This window comes from Meriones unguiculatus, chromosome X (assembly GCF_030254825.1).
Source record: "Meriones unguiculatus strain TT.TT164.6M chromosome X, Bangor_MerUng_6.1, whole genome shotgun sequence".
In the NCBI taxonomy this organism is placed as follows: domain Eukaryota; kingdom Metazoa; phylum Chordata; class Mammalia; order Rodentia; family Muridae; genus Meriones; species Meriones unguiculatus.
In genome coordinates this window covers 140,931,714-140,947,460 of record NC_083369.1, presented here as the reverse complement: position 1 = coordinate 140,947,460, position 15,747 = coordinate 140,931,714, and the positions used below count along the sequence as shown (strand labels likewise).

The 15,747-nt window shown below is 41.1% G+C and overlaps 1 protein-coding gene across 10 annotated transcripts in view; it reads left to right on the top strand.

The window, feature by feature from the left end:
* Positions 1-15,747, top strand: part of Sh3kbp1 (SH3 domain containing kinase binding protein 1) — a 362,797-nt gene that overhangs the window by 198,378 nt on the left and 148,672 nt on the right. For 8 of the 10 annotated variants that reach the window (XM_060375097.1, XM_060375099.1, XM_060375093.1 and 5 more), the window contains 2 exons: positions 3,972-4,046; positions 7,549-7,754. In XM_060375097.1, the coding sequence (XP_060231080.1) occupies positions 3,972-4,046; positions 7,549-7,754 (281 nt within the window). The remainder of the gene's footprint in view (positions 1-3,971; positions 4,047-7,548; positions 7,755-15,747) is intronic. The other 2 variants (XM_060375100.1, XM_060375098.1) reach the window with 1 other exon arrangement.

Sequence of the window (15,747 nt, the reverse complement as noted above, 5' to 3'; positions counted from 1 at the left end):
TGTGTGTGTGTGTGTGTGTGTGTGTGTTTACTAGATGCTCCAGAGGCTTATTCGGGCTGACTGTCTTTCCTTTTAAACTTAGCTATCATTGATTTTCAGTCAGATCTGGTTAGACAGTGCTTACAGAGTGGCACCAAACAAGATTTTTTTTTAAAAAAAGAAAGAAATAGAATCGCACACATCACATTAATAAACACAAACAAAAGGTGTTTAATAAATTTAAAAATAGAACATAGAAATGTTTGAATCAACAGTATTGACAGAATATTAAGATACTAGGGGAGGACAGGAATTTTTAGGTCATATAGCCTGGTGTCAGATGACAACAGTAATGCTCAGTGCAATTACATTTCAGCTGTGCCCTGGCTTATGGGTTAGGAGACCAAAATGACATGCAGTCTTTCTACACAAATTCTGGCATCATCACCTCCATTACACAAACAGATCGGCTTCTCAAGCAACATCTGGCAATTTTCAAATTCGACTGAAGCTGGGCTTATTCTTACCACAATCATAGACATTTATTAATTGTCTTTTTATCTATAATTATACACATGTTCCTATTGACTAAATAATATGAAGTGGAGCCAATCAGCAAATGTATAATCACAATTTATCCTGGCTCTATAGAATTTATTTGGACTTAGTGACAGAAATTTTGTATGTGAATAAGGCATAATTTCAGTATATATTTTGCCTCATACTTAAAATAGATGCAAATCATCCATTTTTAACATTTTGATATTGCTTAATTGCAAATAATTCCTGTAAAACTATTACTACTTTTCAAAATTCTTGGGCTGGAGATGTAACTGAGTTTTTTGGTTTTTTTTTAAGAATGTTTGGTAATCATGCATGAAGCCTTGAATCTAATCCCCAACAATGAATAAATTATGGATGTTGGCACAGCACTATAATCCCAGTGTTTGCGGTGTGTGTGGGGGGGACTAGGAGCATCAGAAGTTCAAGGCTATCCTCAGCCACATAGATAATCTAAGGCCAGCCTGAGATACACGAGACCCTGACTGAAAAAGCAACCCTGTAGCTACAGGAACATCTTCAGTTATTTCCCATAATTTTCTAAGGGAGAAAAATTACATTTTCATAAGTAACCACTCTTTTCCATTTGAATTGATGTTCTCAGTTTCTCAATTTCTTATTTAAAATGTTTAGATTGTGATACTTTAGTGATATGTCAAGCTAAGACAAATATAAGAGAGTTTCTAAGAAACCGTGGCAAACCCTTCTATGATACCACTATATTTTGAAAAACTTCATTCTACAGTATCACTAGACTTTTTTTTCAATTCATTGGCATTAGGTTTTTGTGTTCTGTTGGCAGTGAAGAGTAGTTAACCAATAGATAAAACAAAATTTCACACACAGTTAGATGCTAGTGTAAGCATATGAATCATCTGTCTAAATATAAATTTTCTAGCCAGATGTGGTGGCGCACACCTTTAATCTCAACACTCAGGAAGCAGAGGCAGGTGGATCTCTGAGTTCAAAGCCAGCCTGGTCTACAGAGTAAGTTCCAGGACAGCCAAGGCTACACAGAGAAACCTTGTCTTGAAAAACCAATAGTTAGTTAGATAGATAGGTGGATGGATGGGTGAGTGGGTGGGTGGATGGATGGATGGATGGGTAGATAAAATAAAAATTCTTCCCTTCTATAGTGTTTGTTGCCTTCAAGAACTATTATTTAATGGTCATAGTACAATATTCCCCTCCCAGAGAGGTAAACACTGCTCATATGCATGAGCTTTCTGATTGCCTGTCTCTTGCTCCTCACTCAAATAAGTACCTGTGAGCCTTTACTCAGCCCTAGCCGAGGCTACCTCTCTGCCTTGCTGCCAGTGGGCAGGGGGACTTTGCAGATGGACTTGACATACAGCGCAGACGTTAGGACAGCAATCTGTCTCCCACTGGGATTTTCAGACTTGCTCCTGTGAGACAGCACATGAAAGCTCTGCTGTACATGGGAACATCACTGGAATATTGATTTTTTTTCTCTTCTACCTTCTCTTTGCTGACATTTTGAAGACGGTGGATGGCCTGTTCTCATACCAACACCTGTACTTTAGGAGTAATGATGACATCCTTGGAGTAAAGATATGCTCAAATAGAAAGCAGCTGTCTACTTGCCCTGCTTTTGGCATGGAGCTCCTCAAAAGCTGTGAGCCTAAGAAGTAGGCTTGCAGAACTCCGTTGTTTTCCCTAGATAGTTATTATGTACACACACAGTGATTTTTTTTTTTGTTTTTGAAACGTGGTGTTACTTTTTATCCCAAGGCCTGGAACTCAACCCTAATCCAAGCTCATCTCGAGGACTCCCTGACTCAGGTTCCTGACCAGCAGAGGTTACTCATGTAGACCTCTCGGGCCCACACATAAGCGGTGACTTGAATGTGTGACTTCTTGCTCTAAGTGGCTGTAGCGCATATGCCCACAAGGACAGATTTCCAAATGAGGGCATATTACCATTCCTGTAACATACAGGAATGGCAATACCTCCTCCATTTAGAGTGATCTGACTAGTCCTAATTGGGGTCATGAACTGGAATTGGCACGGCCTGGAAACTGACCCTGTTGGGGTTCCTATTCTGATGGTGGAGAGTTTGTAAGGAGTGATAGAAGTTGCTCTCTCCCTTTTCAGTTACACTTGCTGTTTCTAAATGTAGCTCACGCTCTGCACCTCTCAACTTATTATGAAAGTATCAAAGCCTGGTGCCCTGTTTGAATTTTTAACTCATGAGCTATATCGGAACTTATTTCTTTTAATGAGGTATTTATTAGTTGAGATTGCTTATCGAGTCATTTTACCACGTTGTGATGTTGTCTGTGGTGTGTGTATGTATGTGTATGTGTGTTGGGAAGGTTGGGTAGGTTATGTGTATACCTGAATTGGAGAAATATGTGCATCTGTGTTCTTATGACCCAGTGATATTTGGCCGTAAGTTACATGTTCAGTCCTATGATATTGTATCAAAAATTTGATATTTGAAGCTGGATGAGTCCTATGTCCTCAGTGCTTAAGCACAGTCTTGTTATTGACACAGCAAAACCTCAATTAAGATGTTTAAAAAAAAACAGTTTTTGGAGGAGATGAGGGAAGAAGTTAGGGAGGGGGGTGCAGCTGGGATGCAGGGTGGGTGAACTGCAATTAATATTTTATAATAAATGTAAAAAAACAGTTTTTTTTTTCTGATAGCCCTGGTGCTAAACGAAAGCATCCTTTCATGTTGATATGGGTGCCACTATTGGTTTCAAATCTCATTTATAAAACCTCCCCTGTAGTTTGTTAATATCTTGCTTTACTTTGAAGGTACTGAGAACTGACAAAAATCTACTTGCTCATGCTGTGATACTGGGGTCAAAGGTAGCACCTTATAGGAGTTTAGTAAGTAATCTACTACTGAGCCACACCTCCCTGCCCAATATATTTTCTGAGGATTCCTTGCCTTGTTTGGAACACTGGGGCTTGAACATCAGCTTTTACTCTGTGAGGCTCTAGGAATAAATGACAGAGGCAGAAGGGGCCAGTTTTGTTTTATGTGTAGGTCATATTCTCCAAAGAGAAGAGTGCGCTTGCCCAGTTGAGGTAATAGACTAATGCTATGAATTGGATTATCTCTGATTAATTGAGGTTTTCCTACTCTTATGTTAAAATGTGAAATTGTTTCCAGGTTTAAAGTGGGCATAATGTACATGACAGCCATTTCAGAGGCAAGCACCAAATCTGGGTATTTCTTGCCATTGTGGTTACATGGGGACTTTGGGCTTGTTCTGTAATATTCTTAAAGTCTGCCTGATGGTCTTTAATTAATTGCATGGATGAAGCTCTTGCAGCCGAGTCATTGAAGGCAAGTTCAGTTAAAGACTCTTCCTCTTCCTTCTTTTGCCATCATTTGCTCCCCTCTGTCCCCTCTCTTGTTTTTCTCTCCCCCTTCTCTTCTCTCATTCACTGTCAGGAAAGACTACCTTTGAAGGGACAATTCTGTACCGAGCTGCACCTGGAAAGATGGAGGGCCACAGACGCTATTACAGTGAGTGACCTTAACAGCAGGAGGCAATCATAAAGATAAGATCTGGGCACCTGTGGGTTTTGATGCAGCTGTGCTTTTTCCTGAGCCACCCACGCTTATGCCAAGTGTTGTGTGACTTTCTGAACCAAGGACATGAGCTTATTTGCCTACAATAAGTGCCATTTCCTTGGAGTGTGCAACGAGAGCACTCTCACCACCAGCTCCTGGCGCTGTTTTGCTCGCTTTCTGCCTCTCTCATGTGTGACATGTGTGCATGAACCATGCGTGCAGAGAAGGAAGCAGTAGCTTTTGTCATGGCAGTGGGAGATGGCTTCCGGGGGAAACATCAACGTCTCCTAGTTACTGGGGCCATTTGTCATTTGTGTGGTTCAAAGAAAGAAGGTTTTTGGCATGGAAATCCATGCCAGATACAGTGTTTTGCTTTGCTCATCCAGCTAATCACCACACGGCAGACTTCTTTTGGCAGGGTGCATCGTGACCTTTTATGTTGTAAAATATGGCTGCCCGAAGTGAAAGAAACGAGATGTATGAATTCATTTCATGATGCCTTTAGAACAGTTCCCCGCTGCATCATGAGCACTGTACGTGTATATGCCACACTAACAGTGATCGAGGACTGATGTGTGCTCAAGGGTGGGGTCAATTGCACCACAGTGGACGGCCACAGGACTGGCAGAAGCCAATTTTAGGAGGCTTCATTCTGTTTTCATCTGGGGGGAAGAACATACCCCGTGGTGCAACTATACCCATCTCCATGAATTATATACGTACAGGAGATGAAAGAGGTTCCCACAAGAGCACCAGAACCCTCCCCCAATGGTTGAAGTGAAGGTTTTTTTTTGTTTTTTTTTTTTTTGTTTGTTTTTTGTTTTTTTTTCTTTTCCACTCTGAACAGGTGCACAGCATGTGACCTAGCCATGTGCTTCTTGTGCTCAATGGCAAGGAGATCTGTTCTTGTTCCCCTCCAGGCCCTACCCTGGGCCATATGTCGGAAAGTCACTCCAGTGCATAATGCCAAAATGTTAAAGCCATTTCCAAACCCTCTTACCTTTTTTTGCACTATCTCATCATGGAGCAGTAATGTGACCTTCATAATTTGGCCCTAGCCTACCTTCCACTTGGTAGGTTGAACTGCCTGAGAGTGCCATCTAATAATTCTGAGTATGATACAGGGACATCTCATGGGGAGATATACATGAAAGCCACAAGTAACAAATGGACTATCCAGCACACATGAAAATGAAGTCACCTTTCTTCCCTTCCAAAGGAAAAGCACTAGATTTTTGAGTTATTATATCAGTGTATATATTTAGCTGTATAACAACTTACATTCTTCAAAATGATAGAACAAGGCTGCCAGAATTTCTGGAAGAAAAAAAAAAAAAATCTGCCGTGTGTTTCCTTCCCAGGCCATGCTTGTGTGGCTGAGTGACTGTGCGTCCATCCCCCCGTGTAATACATTGTTTCTTTCAAGGGCTAATATAATGTTATTACGCTTAGCTGGAAGGCAGCAAATCTCTATTATCAAGTGGAAAAGTTGGTGAAATTAGAATGGCAGTGAAGAGCAGATTATGGCTGTAGCTCATGGTGAACCACAGAAGAACCCCCCGAATTTCTCCTCCTGAAGAACTAAAACAGATACAGTCTAATCCATTTGTCCTGCTGCCTTCTGGTGGGGATGGGTGATGGTGGGGATGGTGGTGGGGATGGTAGGTGATGGTGGTGATGGTAGGTGGGGGGGATGGGAGGTGACGGTAGGTGATGTGGTTTCTTTGTCTTTATTTATTTATTTATTTCACCCTCAATGGTTCTTTTCAAACATGAAAAGAATATGCAAGCCATTTATTGCATAGAAAGGATCCATACAGCAAAAGAAGTACCTGTTAAAGGGAAAGTGACACAATATTTAGACTCTAAAATTATATCTCCAGCATGGGCATTCCCCGAAACAACGAGCAGATAAACACATGAATGGATAGTTAATCCAGGGGGTTCATCATGTTTGCACACTCCAATCCAGTCCTGTAAAGTGCAGCTGGCCCCCTCCTTATTCTGTCCCCTGTTTCTGCTCACGAATTCTGTGCTTGAATTAAAATATTACACCAGCGATATTCTTCCTTCCCCCACCCTTTTGGCTTAAAAACACTGCTTTATGGAAAACGACAGCAACAAAGGAAACCAGTGTCCCAAGGCTTTGCTTCTGAGGGTTGTTAATAATCTATACTGTCCTTTCTATATTTTACCTCTTTGCCTTTCTCCCTGCTCTGAGAGTTCCTCATTTAAATGGCTTCAACCATTTATGATATTGTGTGTGTGCAATTTTTTGGTGTATTGCTCCTATGGACTAGGTGGCCACAGGAAGCTAATGTATAATTGGCCACTAGCAAAAGAAATTCGATGGCATTCTTTCACCTTAAGGACATCATTATGATCAGGAGATACAGAGTAGATGGTCAGAAGCTGTCGCACATACACATCCAGAACCTTAGAGATATGGCTTAATGACAGAACTTGGTATTCCATAAAGTATCATGTCCTTTGCTGTCATAATTAAGGTCCTGGCCACCAGCGGAGGAGTCTATACCCTGAGATTAACTAGACTCAAATAGGCTCTTCCTTTTAGAAACATGAATGTGGGTGGAGCCTGGGGACAAAGCATCTGGGGAGGTAAATGTGGATACTGTCTTGTTGATAACTTCGTTAGACCTCCCAAATACAGCATGTGAGGCTAAAGGGGGGTGTGGGGGGTCACTTTCTCAGTGTTTCCTTCGGAGTAGGAGGATTTAGCTTTGGGAAGAGCCATTGGGTTGGGATCCTGGCCTCTGGGAAGGCAGGATCTTTCTGTCATTAGCAGACGCCACCATCTTGCTAGGAAACACTGTCTTCTTGTCAGGTTTGGTTTCACGCTTTCTTAGAGGAACACGCCTGCGTGCCTTGATTCCTTGTGAAGCCATCCAAAGAGATTTAAGTCTTTGACAGTCATAATTCTGTGTGGTTTAATTGCTGATTTGTTTGAATCACTTTTAGCTCTACAGTTTCCTTTTAGGAAATGCTACTTTCATTGCTAATTGCTAATTGGCGTGAATCAGAGAGTTTAGAGGTATGGTCTGTGGTGCTGACTGAGTGGGAGGGTCGGCTATGAGCAGAGAGGGTTGATATTACCCAAGCCATGGGTAGTTATTTTGGATTTAGAATTGGGCTCTGGCTGAAGCATGTGAACTCTCAGATATACAGAGATGGGCCTGAAATGAGAGTTTCTGAAAAGTTATTTTGATCCAGTTCTTAAAATGAATGTCTGGCTGTACGAAGAGCAAACAAAACTCAGAGGCAGTCTGGGGGAGCAGACTCAACACCCCGCTTTGAGAGATGGCTTCTGGCCAGCTGTGAAGTTCTTTATTGTGACCTGTGGCTGATTTCTGAGCTCTCTCTCTCTCTCTCTCTCTCTCTCTCTCTCTCTCTCTCTCTCTCTCTCTCTCTCTCTCCTCATCCCCACTGTTGACAGGCTTAAGAGAAACCACAGGCTCCGAGAGTGATGGAGGTGACTCAAGCAGTACCAAGTCCGAAGGTGCCAACGGGACCGTGGCAGCTGCCGCCATCCAGCCCAAGAAAGTTAAAGGAGTGGGCTTTGGAGATATTTTCAAAGACAAGCCAATTAAACTAAGACCAAGGTCGATTGAAGTAGAGAATGACTTCCTGCCGGTCGAAAAGGTATGCTTGCCAATTCTGTTTGATTTCATTGTAATGGGGAATATCCAAAAGTAGGCTGTGGGCTTTGACCACCAAGGTTTCTGGTGCCTCTTATTAGTGTCTTCCTGGCTCATTGTTTGCCATCCCTCCTTTGAGTTGCCCTTTTCTGCAGGAATGGCTTCTCTGTTGCTTATTTCTTGCCAGTGTCTTGTGTTGGTCAGCTTTCAACAACTATAACACACTAAGGCTTGAGATAATTAACTTGAGTCTGTGGTCGGACAAAATGGCTTCCCTCATGAGCTGGATAGCGGTGGAGGTGGAATTCTATAATCTCTTTTAAGGGCACATGGTCAGTGACCTACGTATCTCCCAGCAGGTCTCACATCTCAAAGGTTCTACATCCTCCTGATGGTATTACCCTAGGAATCAGGCCTAACACATGGAACTTTGAAGGGCATTCAGGATAAGTGTATCCCCTTTAACGAATGTTTCTCGGGATGTATTTTTAAATGGTTCAGCACTTCTCCATCTTCCTTCCAGAGAAGCTCCCTTCCAGGAACCAGCTATATATTTGACCCTGATACCCCAAAATCTCTCTCTATGCTTTGTGCTCACGTGTGTTGAGTGTGTTTATGTAGTGGAGAAAAGCAATTGTGTGGATTTTTTTTTCTAAGAGTTAGATAGAGACAATTTTAAACTGCTGAAAGAAAGTCTCCTGAGTGTCTGTGTGTGTGTCTGAGCAAATGATGGAGACAGCTTGCATTCTGACTCCCTGGGTTGCTCTCATCAGGAAGCTAGCTTCTTTCTTCTACTTCTGGTTTTGGGCTGGTGAGAAGCAGATAGCATGTTGCTGCTGAGTATGCGGTTGCTATGGCAACACACCCAGAGCCATAGCTCTGTGGCTACTGCTGACGTCTACTGTGGTACACTTCTGAGCATCAAAACCTTCCTTAGGAGTTGATAAATACTATGGAATTTTCCAAATTATAATAAGCTATGCTCGTGCTGTGCTTAAGAAATGTTTGTTAATTTGATTCAGTGTTAAGATTTTTTTTTTTTTTTTGCTTTGACACTTGTGCCAGCGGGTTTGGAATAGGGCACTGGCAACATTTCTAATTCACGTCTATCATTGGTCTGTAGTTTTCATTACTCAGCAAGGTCAACTTTTAAAGGTTTCATCAGCATCTGCAGCTGTAGAGCCTGCACTATTCATCCAGCCTCTAGCAACCTTCCCTAGTGCTAGAAAACATCAGAAACAGCTTTTACAGAGTGGGGGCATTTTGGACATTTAGTCCTGTAGAGAAAAGACACAAAGGGAGAAATTGGAGCCTGCTTCACTTAAGCTCTTTGGTGAAGTGTACCTGAACCAGTTTTTCTTTTTCAGTTATCAATAAGTGATGCTGCCTATGATCTGAAAACTATGTTATTAGTGGCTGAACTTGTAATCACATTTTGTTTCTTATGGCCACATTCAGATTCTATGAAGTAGCCACAAAAAAAAAAGTGAGTACCCATCTTGGGAAGGAATGATAGATGGAGTTTTTCTCCATTTTATTTAAGTATTTGAAAAGAATACAACCATTGACGAAATCAAGGTGACAGGATGTGTATGTGTGTGACTTAATAATCACACACACAATACTTTAGTATGTGTGCTATTAATAATTTGTTTTAACTAACAGTAATATATTGAATTATTAATTGCGATATCAGTGTCAAACCTAATCCTTTTCTTTCTGAATGTTTTTGCATGTGTGTGTGTGTTAACACGTGCACATGTGGGGAAATCTGATGTTGATATCAAGAATCTAACTCTTTTTCTCCACCATATTCATTGGGTCAGGGCTTATCAGTCAAATCCAGAGATTAAAGATATAGCAGATCTCAGTAGGCAGCATGTTCTGCAGATCTCATCTCTGCATTCTGAGGCTGGAATTACAGAGTGGCCATACCCATGCAACTTTTACAAGGGTTCTGGGGATCTGAACTCCAATCCTCTTGCTTGTGTAGCAAGTGTTAAACGCTGAGGTAGTTCCCTAGCCCTTGTGTGGTTTATTCTTGAGATGAGAGTTCACTGTGTGACCTTTGAACTCCTGCACTCAGTGTGACCTTTGAACTCCCCACAAAGGCTAAGACTATAGGTGTGTGCGCATTCATTCCAGCTATTCCCAAGCTTATGTCTTAGCACATTTCTTCCAAGAATGGAATGTCTCTCTATCATTTCTACCTAGAGATTCTAAGTCCTGTTAGTTCATCCAAACCCCACCAACTTCTCCTCCCACAGCTTTCCTCATCTCAGATAAAGGTAGTGCTATCTCTTTTTCCCTCTTTCCCCTTGAGGTTGTACCTGACTATTGGTCAGGAAACTTCATTGGAGTTTGCAGACATCTGTAGAATGAGGGAACTAGGTGGAACAATTAGAGCAGGTACATAATTGAAAATAAAGCAGTTGTGCAGTTGAGTATTTCTTTGTGAAATAGGGTTAGTGCATTGGTAGTAGTTATTGATAAAGTTATTATGAAATAATATTATGCAATAATAACTTTATCAGAATTATGTACTGTTAAGCTATGTGTGTGTGTGTGTGTGTGTGTCCTGATTTCTTGCAGAGTGATACCATGTACCAGCATTTCCCCTAACCCAATGTGAAGCCTTGGGAGCAAACATGAACATCCCAGCTTGCTTGGTTGGCTGCAGGCAACATTTTCAACATCTGTAATGATTTAAAACTATCTTTGCTCCCTGTTGTTGGTGCAATGAGTAGTTGCATAGATTTATGGAGCTATTATGTTATTACACAAGCTGGCTTGAGAGCTGATGAGCATGATGCTGTTTTATTAATGCAAAACTTGGTTCTTTTCACTTCTGAGATGGTTTTGTATTCAATATTTATGTTGAAAGAAGAAAGTTCACCTTTAAAATGGTACTTGTTGCTTTGATTTTTCAGAAGTACAAATTACAGGGAATCATATGAAAGAAGGGGGAGTTAGTATGACCTGGAGAGACAGGAGCTCCACAAGGACCAAATATATCAGGGCACAGGGGTCTTTTATGAGACTGTTTCTCCAACCAAGGACCATGTATAGATGTAACCTAGAACCTCTGTTCAGATGTAGCCCATGGTAGCTCAGTATCCAAGTGGGTTCCCTAGTAAGGGAAACAGGGACTGTTTCTGACATGAACTCAATGGCAGGCTCATTGACCTCCCCCCCCCCCCCCCACTGAGGGAGGAGCAGCCTTGCTAGGCCACAGAGGAGGACATTGTAGCCAGTCCTGAAGATACCTGATAAACTAGGGTCAGATGGAAGGGGAGGAGGACCTCTCCTATCAGTGGACTTGGAAAGGGGCAGGGAGGAGATGAGGGAGGGAGGGTGGGATTTAGAGGGAATGAGGGAGGGGGCTATGGCTGGGATACAAAGCAAATAACCTGTGATTAATATAAAAAATAAATATTATAAAATAATACTCTGCTATGCTTTTAGACAGGAGACTAGCATAACTGTCATCTGAGAGGCTTAATCCAGCAGATAATGAAAGCAGATGCAGAGGACCACAGCCAAACGATTAGGTAGAACTCAGGTAGCTGGAAGGATGGGACATCAGATGAATACCTATATGGCCAGCTCACCTGGGACCATGGGGCCTCATAGAGACTGAACCACAAACAAAAGAACATGCCTGGACTAGCCCTAGGCCCCCTACACATATGAAACTGATGGGCTGCTTGTCCTCAAGTGGGTCCCCTAACAACTAGAGCAGGAACTGTCTCTGACTTGGACTCTGTTTTCCCCCTCTGGGTCCCATTTCCCTTGCAGGGCTGCCTTGTATTGCCTCAGTGAAAGAGGAGATACTTAATCCTGATGTAACTTGATGTGGCAGGGTGGGTTGGCTGGAAGGCTATATAGGGAAAATGGGTGAGTGGGTCGGACTAGGAGAAGAGGGAGTGGGGTTGTGATTGGGATGTAAAATGAAGAAATAAATAAATGAAGAAAAAATAAAATTAAAACAAAAACAAAACAAACAAACAAAAAAAGAAGTACAAATTGGATCCTGCATGACATGATTTGAGATGTAAAGCAAAACATGTCTACCACATAAGGAGAGACAGTTGATATTCCGAAATGGCTGATTTTATAATTTGTATGAGGAAAGAAGGAATCTGATAATCATTGATAATTTCAAGTATCATATTTGTGATATCCATTCTACTTTATAAAAAAGACCCTGTTGTCAGGGTCAGTAGAGAGTTCTCTCTCTTTCTGTCTCTCTCTCCCTCTCTCTCTCTCTCTCTCACCATCTCCCTCTGTTTTTCTGTGTGTGTATAAGGAGGTATATTTATGTGTTTCAGTGGGTGTGGTTATGGGGATGGATGTATGTACTCATGGAGGCCACAAGTCAACATTGGGTGTCTCTCTTGGTCTCTCCACTACAGTTCTCCACAGGGTTTCCTCACAAACCTAAAGCTCACTTGTTGGCTAGTTTGGCCGACTAGTAAGCTCCATGTATTTGTCTGTCTATGACTCCCAGGGTTGGGATTAATAGATATTTGCTATCATGTCTGAATTTTAATTGGGTACTGAATATCTGAACTCAGGTCCTCATGCTTGCATGGTAGACATTTTAACAACTGAGACATCTCCCAAACCTCTGCGCATCTATTTGTTTAATACATAATATTCAAATCTCATGATTAGATTACATGTCAGGGGAGGTACTGCGTAATACCCCCTTACCAATCCTGAAAAAAAAAAAAAAAGAAATAGTGAAGCCAGGCTTGATGCTATACACCTTAATCATGGCACTCAGGAGACTGAGGCAAAATAGTTGAAAATTCAAGGCCAGCCTGGTATACTGGTATACTTATCAGTTCCAGTCAACCTGGGCTATATAGAGACTATGTCTCAAAAGGACAAATTTATCAGCCCACCAAAAAACAGTGACTATTGTTATATAAGGAGGGATTCCATTAAGTGGCTATACCTGTGAAAAATTTGTATAATGTACGATTTCACTGAAATATTTACAGATGAAATTATGTAGAGAAGGCAAGATTAGTGATGAATTGATATCCTGTGTGTGTTTTGTGAAATAGGGTTTTATGGAGATAAGGCTAAATTCAAACTTTTGTGTAGCCAAGAATGACCTTGTACCTCTGACCATTCTTCCCTCTGCCTTTCAAATGCTGGGGTTACAGGCATCTACATCATGAGTTAATAGTTATTGGAAGCAAATGGTACATACACAGGAGTTTAATATATGTTCCATTTTTGTGTCTGTTAGAAACTCCATTTAGGAGAGATTACAGGAAAGGAAATTTTGAAGAAACATTTCCATTTAAATTAAGCTCAGATAAAAGCATTGGTATGTCAGTAGGACCTGGAGAAGTGGCTCAGGAGTTTTAAGCACTAATTGGTGAGTCACTCAGATGATTACTCTGCACTAAGCACTTAGGTAAAGAAGTGGCAGATGTGATACACTTATGGGTAAGTTTTAGTCCTTGATTTGGTGGCAATTTATTGCATGTTTGAACTCTGTAGTCATGACTAGCCTTGGCTCCCCTAAGGATCTGGGAGCCAGTCTTTTCAGCCTGGTTGGAAAAGATATCTTAAAGCGTTACGGTTCTACAGGTTAGTAGCGCATAATGTTTCTTGCATGGAAATTTTTCAAGAACTTTTTCCATGCCTTCCTGATTTACTTGATTCCTATTAGTGACTTCTGTCACCTTTTCTTGAATAGATTTCCTTGGGTCTTTTTCCCCCCTCCCTTTCCATTCCCGTCAGCTTGAATCTCATTTATAGATTCACTCAATTTATTAAGTCACTCAAATTAATGCCTTCATGGTATCAACATTGAAACATTTGTTTGTGCTGGAGAATTAAAATTTAAATTGTATGTAAATGGAAATTGCAAATCAATTGTTTCAATCAACCAAGTTGTGCTTAAGAGAATTGTAATATTTCATTCATATTTCTGGTAGTCTCTTATCCATTCTAGTAAAAACTCATTAGCCTGTACAGTAGAATTATACCATGTAAATATCAGGTGACAGTCTTAGCGGGATAAGATGTTACATGCCTGTATTTCTAGCACTCTAGGGGCAGAGGCAGGGGATCACTGCAAATTCAAGGCTGCCTTGGTCTATATAATTTCTAAGCTATCCTGTGCTACATGACAAGATTGTATCTCACGCACACAAAGTAATGATCTCCGTTGCAAATAAGAGATCTGGGACCAAGAAAATTGCCTAATAGGCAAAGGCACCTGATATCAAGTTTAGTGCCTTAAGTTTGATCTTAAGGACCCCCAATGTGGAAGGAAAAAAGCTCACTCTACCAAGGTGTTTCCTGATCTCTATCCAATGCTGTAGCCCTTGAATACATACTATTCTCCAACCCCCATCTCTCTATCTTTAAATCTATCTCTAAATATATACATCACTCTCTCTAAATTAAATTTTTAAATAAGAAATACCTATGCCTGTTAGTTACTTTTCTATTGCTTTGATGAGACACCACAACCAAGTCAACTTTCAGAAGAAAGAGTTTATTTAGGACTTAAAATTTAGGAGGAAAATCTGTGACCATCGTGATAGGGAACATGGCAGAAATTAGGCAGGCATGGTGCTGGAGCAGTACCTGAGAGCTTTCATTTTGATCCTCAAACAGGAGGCAGAGAGAGCTAACTGGAAATGGTGGGAACTTTTGAAACCTCAAAGCCTATCACCAGGGATATAACCCCTTCTAACAAGGACACACCTTCAAATCCTTCCCAAGTAGTTCCGCTAACTGAGGAATCAAGTATTCACATATATGAGGCTATAAGGGTTGTTTTCATTCAAACTACCATAATATCCATTCCTTTGAAAATAAAATAAAAAAAAAGCTCTGGTGAGCTTCAGGAGCTTCCATCTTTTTTGACTAATAAAGCACAACTGCATAATATTTTTGAAAATGCATCTAAGACTTAGACCATTGAATATTACTCAGTTGCATGGAAAGATATGATTGTATGACATCTTTAGGGTAATTGGAAGCTGCATGGCTTTCACTGAGCAGATGCTATCATGATGCTCACTGGTTAAATGAAGCATATGGGACTTTTAGACTTCAGTTTATTTATTCCCATTGTATCCATGTTTCCTTGTCTAAGAAAAGGCGGGGAAGGGTTGGTAGGGAATAGAAAACAGTATTACAGGATTTTATAAAATATCATTTTAAATTGTGTGTGCGTGTGTGTACATATAAGCAAGCCATGTTCCCCATGTTAGTGCAGTTGCCCGTGGAAGTCAAAAGAGAGCATCAAATCCTCTGGAGCTAGAGTGACAAGCAGCTGTAAGCTGCCTGATGGAGGAGCTAAGCATAAAATTCTGGTCCTCTGTAGAAACAATAGGTATTCTTAAGTACTGAGCCATCTCTCCCTCCCCAAGGGTTACTTTTTGGCAGGTTGGATGCTTTCTGCTATTTACAAATGCTTGGCATGTACTTTGTGAAACAGTCAGCCTAGTGTATTTTCTATAAAATATTTACCTGCAGGTAGATTATCACCAAGGTTTACATTCTCAGAAGCTCTTACAATTGCATTTCTAAGTATTGGGGCCAGAGCTCAGTTGGTAGAGTGCTTGCCCAGCATGCAGAAAGCCTGTGGTTTGATCCTCAGCACTGCATAAACCAAAACCAAGTGTGCTCCTGCAGGATTGTTATCCCAGTACTTGGAGGTGGAGGTTGGAGGATGCAAAGTTCAAGATCACTCTCAGCGACATAGTGAGTTTGAAGCCAGCTCGAGGCTGTGTGAAATCTCATCACAAAACACCAAAAAAAAAAAAAAAAAAAAAAAGCTGTGTTTCTAGAAGTGCCAATAGTTATCAAACAGTCAGGCCAGATAGGGTAGGTTCAAATCCCAATCCTGCTTCCTTGGGAGGCAAGTTAGTCACTTAGTGCTTTATGTTCCTCATCTTTAAAATTAGAATAACAAGATGATCTGCCACTTAGGGCTATTGTGAGGATTAAGTAATATG